The following is a 12,310-nucleotide window of genomic DNA, read 5'->3' on the forward strand; positions in this document are numbered from 1 at the left end:
GTTCAGTTAACACAGAAAATATCTCTGATTTAAATCCTCAGGTGGCAACATAAATGGCTTACATTTTGTGCTTGTGTGTATATATGCATGTGTGCTTGCACATGGGTAACATCACATGTATTTGTTTTGTATGTATGTGAGTTTCAGTACAGATGGACAACATTGATTGAGTGTCTTTGACTTATAGTCTGGCTCTCTTTCCTATTCTACCTCTATTTGAGGGATAATGATAGAAAAGAAGGAACTGGTAAACTAAAATTTAGTAATAATCACATATTAATTAGATTATTACTTGAGCATAGAGACTTAATGATCTGCCTGTGTATGTGTGATCTGTGAAACTGAGGCTTGTTAAGAGCTCCAAATATGGTTTTGGCCACTTTGGTCATCAGAATTTTTTTTAAAATAAAACTATTTACTATGAACTTAATATAAGTTCATCATTGAAAACTTGGAAAGCACAATAAATAGAATGAAGAGCAGTGAGTTAATAATAATGAATAAATGATTGAAATTATAATGGATGAATGAAGACATAATTACATTAATATCTTGCTATATAAATTCCTAGTGTTCTTTCTTGCCTTTCCATTGCATCCTATCATGCCTTGTCCTGTGCTGTATTGTGCACTCTTGCCTTCAAAAACCATAGAGAGTCTTTATATGCACTTGTCCTCCTTCCTTCCCTTCCTCCCTTTCTTCTACCCATCTGCACTTTCTCTCTCACTCTCTCCCCTTCTTCCTTCCTTCCTTCCTCCCTCCCTTCCTCCTCCTTCCTTCCTTTTTTCCTACCTTCCTCTCCTTCTCCCTCATTCCTTTCTTACCTCCTTTCCACATTCCTCCCTCTCCCCCTTCTACTTTCCCTTCCTTCCTTCCTCTCTCTCTTTCAATATACTATATGTCTTAGCTCAGATTTCCTAGCAAGTAGCCTCTTGGGCAGATTATATGTACTAACACTTTATTGAAAATTAGAGTAGGGGTCAGGGAGTTTGGGGGTGTAGAGAAGGTGGCAAATGAAAAGGTGATGTAACTGAGCTTGTCATAGATTTAAAAGAAAATAAAGCTGATTGTTTGGTAATGCTAGTGTCTCCAGGAGGAGATGGAACCACTCTGTGTGGTAAGAGGCAGGGGCTGTGTTGGGAAAGGGTGAAAAACCATATGTTATCTCCTTCCATCTCCTGTCTCGCCTTGGTCAGTTTGCCTCACTGGATATTAACTTCCCACATGTCCTGGCTCCACTTGGCAGCCACTGTACAAACTCCTTGAGTCCCCTTGTGTAGGACTTGACCGTGGTTACAAAGAAGGTCATGCCAAAACTTGGTCTTCACCCCAGCAGGCAGTTGAGGGCAGCATTGGAAGATGAGGCAGTGGTGGCAGCCAGGGCTTTCCAGTTGTGGGACTGTGGGAACCTCGCTGCCACAGCTAAAAGCAGGCATACGGTCAACATTAGGAAGCAGGGGAAGCTGGGCAAATTTGAGGAGAAACATTAGCTGGACCACCAGTGAACTGTCTTTAAATTTCATTAACTTGTTTCTTTAAAAATATTTGTTCCCTTTCAAGATTCTAGGCAATCTGTTGGCCTGCAGGTCTGCTGGTTAATGGGAATGATTAATGATGCTACAGCTCCCTGTCTCTAACCACAGTGTTCAGTCTAGAATCTATATTCTTGCTCTGAGCAGCACTCACTCTCTACCCAGATTCCCTCCAGCATGCTGGGTCCAAGGAGAAGGCTGTATTTTTAAATTTCTTTCTTTACAAAAGTTCCATTCTTTTTAGTGTCTAGACCAAAATACAGCCCTCATTACAGAGTGTCGGGCCTTCCTATTTAACACCATTAAACACTCCCCTAGCACAGTAGCTCTGTCTTTGTATATTTAACCACCTTAATTCTCTATCCTGTGGGATATAAAACTCTTAAGGTTTATTTGTAAAAGCACTTGTTACTTTTTTGCCCGCTTTAAATATGTGAATGCAGACTTTGGAAAATTCCTTGTGGACGTTTTTGAACTAGAGACCACTGTGAACATAACATCTATTATTTCCTTCCGGTATTTGTTTTTGGCACCATCTTGCCTCTAAAGGATACATTATAAGGAACCAGTTGTCAGGTTGGAGTTAATAGTACAAATAGTAAAAATACTACTCAAAATAAAAGCTAAATTCCAGTTTGTTGAGAAGATTTTGAAGATAAACTTTTTAGCTAGTTTTGTGAATGAAAATTCACTTATCTTGTCTTAAAGTAGGCATGTTGACATGTCATAGAACTTCCCAGCACACTTTTTTTTTTTCCTCTTGTAGGTCTTAATCTCCTGGAGGGACAGTCTCGGGCCATCACTTGGGAACAGTTTCAAGTTGTTGACAATGATGACATTCATGCTGTCCAGCTGGTCACTGTGGATGGGCTGCAGCATGGACAGCTCTCTCTAAGAGGTAAATGGGCAAGCTTTGTAACTTAGAAAAGAACCAAAGTATTTTCTTTAAAAGCAATTATTTGTAATTATAAAGCAAATAACTTTATAATTACAATTCGAAGGGTTTTAGTCAACAAGGTAATGACCCAAATAAAAATATCCATACTTAATGATAATATAGTCAATTCCTTGTAATGAGCTCAGAGGATCTAACTCAATTATTCTGTTAGTTTGCCTAACTATAAAGCAAAAAGAGAGCTCTTATTTATCATGATTTGTGATTATGGAACTCTGAAAAATAAAATCATAAATAAAATGATACAGTCTCTTGCTTGATCCTGGAAGAATGGGAGCTTAGCTAAACTGAACGTCTTATTTAGGGTGGTGTTCAGCTGTATGAAAGGAAAACCCACTACAGCAGCTTAAAAATTCATCAGTTATTTTCTCCTTGTCGCAAGTTACCCAGAGGTAGGTATTCTGTATCCATGATGCCAGTGGCTTTTTTCTACATTGCCAGTGATCATGGGATGGTGCCTATACCTCCAGGCTTCTAATTAGTATCAGAGGAAGGAAGAAAGAGGAGGAATGATAAGAAAAAAGTTAATGCCGTCTAAGTGTGTTCTATTTAACAACTTTTCCCAGGAGCCTGATACAATGCAGTCCAATTATATCTCTTACCAAATTGCATACTATCTCCTATATGCAACAGAGTCCAGGAACCTGAGTATTTTTAAATGGTCATATTGCTGTTCCAAATCAAACGAGGATTCTGGTAGTGAGGAAGAAGCAGAAAGTGGCTGTTGGGCAAGTAACTCATAGTGTCCATCAGGCTCATGTTTAATCCATATGCTATTGTGTGGGGAGAGTAATGGGACACTGGCCAGCAATAATTGTAATAGTTTGTGCAGAGTGAAACAATGTTTATCAATACTATAGGAATTAAGTTAAGGGTTGGGACCCATAATGTAATGATATTCTGTCTCAGAAGATATAGAAACTAGTGCAAACATATATTAAGCATTTACTTTGTGCCATATAATGTACAGAGCATTCTACATACTTCATCTCATATCAACTTTATGCAGAAAGATGCTATTATTATTGTTATTCTCACTTTGCAAATGGAAACCTGAAACTTAAAAAGTTGACTTGTCTAAGGTCTAGAAAGTGGCAGAGCTGGGATTTGAACTCAGATCATTTGCTACTATAGCTTTAACTTTTGATCATTAAGCCAGTGATTCTCAAACTTTAATGTGCATTAGATCCCTTGAGGGCTTGATAAAACACAGATTACTGGGCCCCACCACCTGAATTTCTGATTCAGTAGGTCTGCGGTACTGAGAACTTATATTCATAACAACTTCCCTGATGGTGCTGATGCTGTTGGTTCAAGGCCACTCCTCTTAGAAGTGCTGTCATGTACTATGATAATAGTGAGGTGAAGAATAATTAATACTTACTGTAGGTACACTGTTGTTTGAGTTCTCATCCTTACAAGGTAATGTTAGGAGGTTAATACTGTCTCCATTTAATTTTATAGATGATTCTCAAATAAATTAAGTGCCTTGCCCAAGTTTACCCAGCTGGTGTTACAGCCAGTATTTGAAACCAGGTCTGTGGAGCCCCAGAGCCCACTGAACAATCTGTATTTTTTCCAGGTGAGGGAAGTAACACCATCTCCTTAACACCACCTCCCGTAGTGCAGCCCTCACTAAACTGCTGCCTTCACAATCCTTTACATTCAGCTTCACTTTTGTTCTTTCCATCAGGAGGGAAGGGGTTTCTCTTCACTGTGGCTGACCTTCAGGCTGGAGTTGTTCGATATCATCATGACGACAGTGACTCCACCAAAGACTTTGTGGTCTTCAGGATATTTGATGGCCAGCATAGCATCCGACACAAGTTTCCCATTAACATCTTGCCCAAAGATGATAGTCCTCCGTTCCTCATTACCAATGTTGTGATTGAACTGGAGGAGGGACAGACTGTACCAATCCAGGGTTCCATGCTGAGAGCTTCAGACATGGACTCCAGTGATGACTACGTCTTCTTTAATATCACAAAACCCCCACAGGCTGGAGAGATTGTGAAGAAGCCAGCACCAGGACTGATAGGTGAGTTCCCGGCAGTTAAGATCATTTGTGTCAGAGTTTGTGCTAAGGTGGATATCAAGTTTATGAAGCAATATTCTATTATTAATCCCATTTCATAGATGGGAAACCTGAAACTTAGTGAAGCTAAGTTGATGTATCTATGTGGTATTTAGGAAGTTTCAGAGTTGGGCCTCAAAGTAGCCCAATATTTAATATGAAATATTAAATTCCCAAGTGGAGTGATAGAACAAATAAGGTTTAGGAGATATGTTTGACCTACTCTAGATTATTGATTTTTAAAGAAATTTTAAGAATACTATTTATAATTTTTTAAAATGATTTCATAACTGCTTTTTAAAAGTAGGAGTTTGATAAAATAGATAATAAGTAGGTAGTGTTACTTAAGAGTATTTCTTTTTCTTTTTTAATGTATTATATTTTTAATTTATATATTCATTTTTAGATTGAGGTCTAGATGTACAATATTATAGGAGTTTCAGGTGTACAATATAGTGATTCACAATTTTTATAGGTTATACTCCATTTATATTTATTATGAAGTGTTAGCTATATTCCTTGTGTTGTGTAATATACTTTGTAGCTTATTTATTTTATGCATGGTAGTTTTTACCTCTTAATCCCCCCCACCCCAATCTTGTACCTCATTTCCCTTTCCCAGTGGTAGCCGCCAGTTTGTATTCAATGTATGTGAGTCTTTCTCTTTTTGGTTAAATTCACTATTTTGTTGTATTTTTTAGATTCTACAAATAAATGATATACAATATTTGTCTTTCTCTGCCTGACTTATTCCACTTAGTGTATTACCCTCTAAGTCCACTGATGTTGCAAACGGCAAAATTATTCTAGTTCTGTGAAAAATGCCATTGGTATTTTGATAGGGATTTCACTGAGTCTTTAAACTGCCTTGTGTAGTATGATTATTTTAACAATATTAATTCTTCCAGTCTGTGAACATGGTATATCTTTCCATCTGTTTGTGTCGTCTTCAGCTTCTCTCATCAGTGTCTTATAGCTTTCTAAGTATGCATCTTTTACCTCTTTAGGTAGGTTTATTCCTAGGTATTTTATTCTTTTTGATGTAATTATAAATGGGATTGTTTCCTTAATTTGTCTTTCTAGTAGGTCGTTGTTAGTGTGTGGGAATGCAACAGATTTCTGTATATTAATTTTGTATCCTGTAACTTTATCAAATTCATTGATGAGCTTTGGAAGTTTTCTCATGGCATCTTTAGGATTATGTATGTATAGTCTGCAAATGGTGACATTTTTACTTCTTTTTTCAACTTGTATTCCTTTTATTTCTTTTTTCTTGTCTGATTGCCATGGCTAAGACTTCTCATCCTATGTCAAATTAAAGTGGAGAGAGTGGACATTCTTGTTTTGTTCCTGATCTTAGACGAAATACTTTCAGCTCTTCACCATTGAGTATGATTTAGCTTTTAGTTTGTCATATGTAACCTTTATTATGTTGAGGTATGCTCAGTTTTTGCCCACTTTCTGGAGAGTTTTTATCATAAATGGATATTGAATTTTATCAGATAGATTTTTCTGCATCTTTTGAGGTGATCATATGATTTTTATCCTTCCTTTTGTTAATATGATGTATCACATTGATTGACTTGCAAACTTGAATTCATCTTTGTCTCCCTGGGATAAATCTCATTTGAGCATGGTGTATTATTTGTTTAATGTATTATTGGATTCAACTTGCTGGTATTTTGTTGATTTGTGCATCCATGTTCATTAGTGATATTGGCCTATAATATTCTTTTTTTCTTATATCTCTCTGGTTTTGGTGTCAGGGTAATGCTGCTTTTTAAAATGAGTTCAGAAGTAATCCTTCCTCTGAATTTTTTTTGGTGGGGGGGAGTAGTTTGAGGAGGATAGGTATTAATTCTTCTCTAAATGTTTGGTAGAATTCACCTGTGAAGCCATCTGGTCCTGTACTGTTTGTTTGTTTGTTTTGTCTTTTTATGGCCACACCCATAGCACATGGAAGTTCCCAGACTAGGGATCAAATCAGAGCTGTAGACACTGGCCTATGCCATAGCCACAGCAATGCCAGATCTGAGCTGCATCTGTGACCTATGCCACAGCTCATGGCAACACTGGAGACTTTAACCCACTGAACGAGGCCAGGGATCAAACCCATGTCCTCATGCATACTAGTTGGGTCCATTAACCACTGAGCCATGATGGGAATTCCCTGCTCCTGCACGTTTATTTGTTGGCAGTGTATTTTATTATTATTACTGATTCAATTTCACTACTGGTAATTAGTCTGTTCACACTTTTTGTTTATTCCTGGTTCAGTCTTAGAAGATTGTATATTTCTTTCCTTGTGATTTCTTTCTCAAACTTTGCATTTTGTTTGTTCTTCTATTTATAGTTCTTTTAGGTATAAGGATAGGTTATTTATTTGAGATTTTTCTTGCTTCCTGAAGTGAGCTTATTATCTCTATAAACTTCCCTCTTAGCACAGCTTTTGCTGCATCCCATAGATTTTGTATCATTGTGTTTTTATTTTCATTTGTCTCCAGGAATGCTTTTGATTTCTTCAGTGATTCAGTGGTCATTTAGTAGCATATTGTTTAGCCTCCACCTGTTTGTATTTTTTTGAAATTTTTTTCTTGCATTTGATTTCTAGTCTCATGTTGCTGTGGTCAGAAAAGATGCTTTTTATGATTTCAGTTAAGTTTACAGAGGCTTGTTTTGTGGCATAGCATGTGATCTGTCCTGGAGAATGTTCTATATGCTTTTAAAAATCATGTTTATTCTCCTGCTTTTGGATGGAATGTTCTGTATATAGTAAACCCATCTGATCTAATGTATCATTTAAGGTCAGTGCTTCCTTACTGATTTTCTATCTGTTTAATCTGTCCATTGATGTAAGTGGTGTGTTAAAGCCCCTTACTATTGTTGTGTTAACATTCAGTTTCTCCCTTTAGAGCTGTTAATATTTGCTTTGTGTAGTCAGGTGCTCCTAGGTTAGATGCATTGGTACAGTTGTATATCTTCTTCTTGGATTTATCCCCTGGTTTATTTTATTTTGTTTGTCTTTTTAGGGTCACATTCATGGCATATGGAGGTTCCCAGGCTAGGGGTCGAATCAGAGCTGTAGCTGCCAGCCTACACCTCAGCCACAGCAATGCCAGATGTGAGCTGCTTCTGTGACCTATGCCACAGCTCATGGCAACACCTGATCCTTAACCCACTGAGTGAGGCCAGAGATTGAACCCATATCCTCATGGATGCTAGGCAGACTCATTTCTGCTGAGCCACATGGGTACTCCAGCCCCCTGATTATTATGTAATGTTCTTCTTTGTCTCTTATAACAGTATTTCTTTAAAAGTCTACTTAGTCTAATATTAGTGTTGCTACCTTAGCTTTTTTTTAATTTCCATTTGCAGGGAATGTCTTTTCCATCTCCTCACTTTCAGTCTGTGTATGTCTTTACATCTGAAGTGAGTCTCTTGTATACAACATGTGTACAAGTCTTGTTTTTATATATATTCAGCCACTCTGTGTCTTTTGGTTGGGACATTCAGTTCATTTAAATTTAAGGTAATTATTTATATGTACTTATTGCCATTTTGTTAATTGTTTTGGGTTTGTTTTTAGGCCTCCCCTTCCTTTTTGTCATCTTTTATTCTCTTGTGTTTGATGCCTATCTTTAGTGTTATGTTTCGATTCCTTTTTCTTTTTTGTGTATATATCTGTTATAGATTTGGTTTGGTTTGTGGCTAATTGAATTTTTTTTATTACTCAGTGAATTTTATTGCATTTATGGTATACAACAATCTTCACAATGAAATTATAGCATTTCCATCACAAAACCCCAGCACATACCCCAGCCCCCACCCTGTCTCTTTTGGAAATATGTTTGTCAAAGTCTGTGAGTCAGTATCTGTTCTGCAAAGAAGTTCATTGTGTCCTTTTTTAAGATTCCACATGTAAATGATAGCATATGATGTTGGTGTCTCACTGTCTGACTGACTTCACTTAGCATAATTTTTAGGTCCATCCATGTTGCTGCAAGTGCCATTATTTCTTTCCTTTAATGGCTGAGTAATATTCCACTATGAATTTTTATATAGCAGATTCTCTGTGTGTGCGTGTGTGTATGATCATTTTAAGTTGCTGATCTCTTAATTTCAAGTACATTTTTAAGACCTTGCATTTGTACTCTCCTCCCCTCATGACTACTGTTTATCATATATTTTATATCTAATTGTTTCATATCTCTTAACTGCTTATTGTGGATATAGGTGATTTTACTACTTTTGTCTTTTAACCTCCTTACTAGGTTTGTGTGTGATTTCCTAATTTTACTGTATGTTTGCCTTTACCAGTGAGCTTTTTCATTTTGTAATTTTCTTTTATCTAGTTCTGGCCTTTTCTTATTTGCCTAGAGAAATTCTTTTAACATTTGTTGTAAAGCAGGTATGGTGGTGCTGAACTCTTTTACCGTTTGCTTATCTGTAAAGTTTTTGATCTCTCCATCAAATCTGAATGAGAGCTGCTATGTAGAATATCCTTATTTGTAGATTTTCCTCTTTCGTCACTTTAAAAATCTTATGCCACTTCTTTCTGGCCTTCAGAGTTTCTGCTGAATATCAGTTAATAACCCTGTGGGAGTTCCCTTGCATGTAACTTACTGTTTTTCCCTTGCTGCTTTTAACATTCTCTGTTTATCTTTAATTTTTGACATTTTTAGTACAATGTGTCTTGATGTGTTTCTCTTTGGGATAATCCTGAATGTGACTCTGTGCTTCCTAGACTTGGTTGTCTGTTTCTTTTTTTGAGTTAGGGGAGTTTTCAGTTATTATGTCTTCAAATAAATGCTCTCAGCCTCTTCTCCTTCTGGGACCCCTGTAATGCCATTATTAATGCATTTGATGTTGTCCCAAAGGTCTCCTAAATTCTCTTCATTTATTTTCATGTCTTTTCCTTTTTGTCTGTTCAGTTTCAGTGATTTCTACTCCTCTGTCTTCCTGCTTGCTAATCCATTCCTCTGTCATTTTGTCTATTGTTGATTCCTTCCAGTTTATTTTTCATTTCAGTTATTGCATTTTTCTTCTCTGTTTGGTTTTTCCTTATATTTTCTCTTTGTTAAAACCTTCTAACTTCTCACTCTGTGCATCCTTTTATCCCTCAATTTCTTTGATCATCTTTACTATCTCTACCCTGAATTCTTTCTCAGGTATATTGAATATCTCCAATTCACTTAGTTCTTATTCTAGGGTTTTATCTTATTGTTCATTTGGGATATTTTGCATAGGTTGCTATTTTTATTTTTATATATCTAATAGTTTGGTCTTGTTTCCCAACCTTGGAGATGTGTCCTTTTGTAGGAGATGCCCTATGTGTCTCCCCTCTCATCATCTGACCTATATGCTCTAGAGACTTCCTTTATAATGCCTCTCTGGGTCTTACTATGGTTGTGGGCTGACTACATGGGTGGTCTAGGAGGCTTGTTTGGCCCCTGGTCCATTTGGTTGCCAAGTCCTGTCTTGTGTGGAGGTTTCCAGCTGCTAGGTGGTGGTACTAGGTCATGAGATGACTTACTTCAGAGCTTTGGGGTCCCTGGGGCTAATTTTGGCTCACTGGTGGGTGGTATCAGGGTCCAGGAGACTCTAGGGCTGTTTTCTACCTCTGGTGGATGAAGCCAGATCCTAGAGTTAGTGCTGACCTAGTGACACACAAAGGTGGGTCCTGGAGTCTGGTTTCAGGACCCAGGGATCCCAGATCTGGTGTTGGATCATTGGGGCAAGGAGCTGGTTCCTGACAAAGTTGGGTTCAAGATCTAGGGTGTCCAGAAGCTTGTGTTGGTCTCTCAGTAATGGGGCTATGGCCCAGATGGTCTCAGTTTAGGGTGTGGCCTATTGGTGGGCAGATTGGATCAGCAGACTATGGAACTGTAGTTTTCTTGTGGTTGGTGTCTGTCCCCTGGTGGGTGAGATTGGTCTGGAGGCTATTACGTGCTCCCTGGAGAGCAAGGTTAGGGCAAGGGAGGTCCTGGGACTGGTACTGTTCAGTGGTGGACAGAGCTGGAACCTAGGCTCTCTGGTGGGTGGGACTATGTCCAGAAGGGGCTGTGTGCTCAGGAGATCTTAAGGCAGCTTGTCTGTTTGTGGGTAGGTCTAGCATCCCTATCTGGTTAATTTCTTGGCCTGAGGCATCTCAGCCTCTAGGCCTTTTGGCTGGAGTAGGGATGGGTCTTGGCCATGATGCGGTAGAGGGAGGATTTGATAATGGAGCTTGCCAGAGCCAGCATCCACATGGTATAATAAGCTCCCCAAAATGACCGCCACAAGTGTCTATGTCTTCAAAGTGAGGTGCATTTGCCTTCTGTCTACCCAGAAGACCCTAAGATCAGCAGGTAGGTCTAACCCAGGCTTCTATCAAATTACTGCTTCTGCCTGGGTTCTGGAGTATATGAGATTTTGTGTGTACCCTTTAAGAATGAAGTCTCTATTTCCCCCATCTCTCTAGGACTCCCTAAAGTAAGCCTGCTGGCCTTCAAAGCCGAATGCCTTGTACAGGTTCCTGGGCTGGGGAGCCCAATGTGGGACTTGGACTTCATACTCCTTTGGGAGAACATCTACAGTTGTAATTATTCTCCCATTTGTGGATTGCCAAGCCAGGGGTATGGGACTTGACTATATCTCAACTTCATGCCTCCTACCTGTCTCATTTTGGTTCCTTCTTTATGTCTTTAGCTGTAGAAGATCTTTTCTGGTAGGTTCTGGTCTTGTTCACTGATGGTTGTTCTGCAGATAGTTGTATTTTTGACATGCCCATGAGAGGAGGTGAGCTCAGTGTTTTTCTACTTAATTAGCATCTTGGCTAATCTTAAGGTTATTTCTTGAAAATATTTTTCTAATGCTAACTTTTCTATATATTAAGACAGATTTTTTTCATTATTTGTAAGCTTTGATGCAAGCATTTCATAAAGGTTCCTTGTATAAGCTATACATAAAATAGGTAAGCAACAATGATCTACTTATAACACAGGGAACTATACTCCTATAATAACTATAAGTTATTATACTTTTATAATAACCTATAAAGGAAAAAATAAAATATATCACTTTGCTGTACACCTGAAACTAACACAATATTTATAAATCGAATATATTTCAATTAAAAAACAGATGCCTTGGGTATCTGCAACATACTAGGCAGATAAAACTTTTAGGGATTAAACCCAATATTGGTATACCCCAACATCTGTCACACTGTTACAAAAGTATGTGGTATTTTATGGACCCAATAGGCTATCCTGTCCCTGGCTTCCTTCAGAAGGATCTATTCAATGGCATCATTTACTATCGTCACTTTGGTGGAGAACTCTTTGAAGATTCTTTCGAATTTGTCCTGTGGGACAGCCATGAACCTCCAAATCTCTCAGTGCCACAGGTAAGAGTCTATTTCTGAATATTTCCCCAAAGTTTTCTCCACAGCCAATTCTGGAAAATGTTGTTAGAAACTATATGAATACTAATCTCAAGTTTCAAAATTTGAGAAGCTATGTATTAAGAAAAATTATGTCAAGTTTCTTTGCAACATAACTGCTCCAAAATTTACTTTTCCAAAGAGTTATGACAATTTCCATGTGTGCAGTGTTTCCAAGATTATTGAACCATATAATCCTTTTATACAGAATACCTCACAAAATTTGCTTGCTTTATAACACACACACACAAAAACCCCACTGGTTTTTTTTAATGTGTAGTGGTTAAAATGTAGGCTCTGTTGTTAGACTGTCTTTATTTTTCTCC

The 12,310-nt window shown here is 37.9% G+C and overlaps 1 protein-coding gene across 11 annotated transcripts in view; it reads left to right on the top strand.

The window, feature by feature from the left end:
• FREM1 (FRAS1 related extracellular matrix 1) overlaps positions 1-12,310 on the top strand; it is a 268,715-nt gene that overhangs the window by 138,412 nt on the left and 117,993 nt on the right. For all 11 annotated transcript variants that reach the window (XM_021063564.1, XM_021063514.1, XM_021063573.1 and 8 more), the window contains 3 exons: positions 2,299-2,430; positions 4,181-4,525; positions 11,806-11,948. In XM_021063564.1, coding sequence (XP_020919223.1) covers positions 2,299-2,430; positions 4,181-4,525; positions 11,806-11,948 — 620 coding nt within the window. The remainder of the gene's footprint in view (positions 1-2,298; positions 2,431-4,180; positions 4,526-11,805; positions 11,949-12,310) is intronic.

The sequence above is a fragment of the Sus scrofa genome, chromosome 1, assembly GCF_000003025.6.
Source record: "Sus scrofa isolate TJ Tabasco breed Duroc chromosome 1, Sscrofa11.1, whole genome shotgun sequence".
Lineage (NCBI taxonomy): Eukaryota > Metazoa > Chordata > Mammalia > Artiodactyla > Suidae > Sus > Sus scrofa.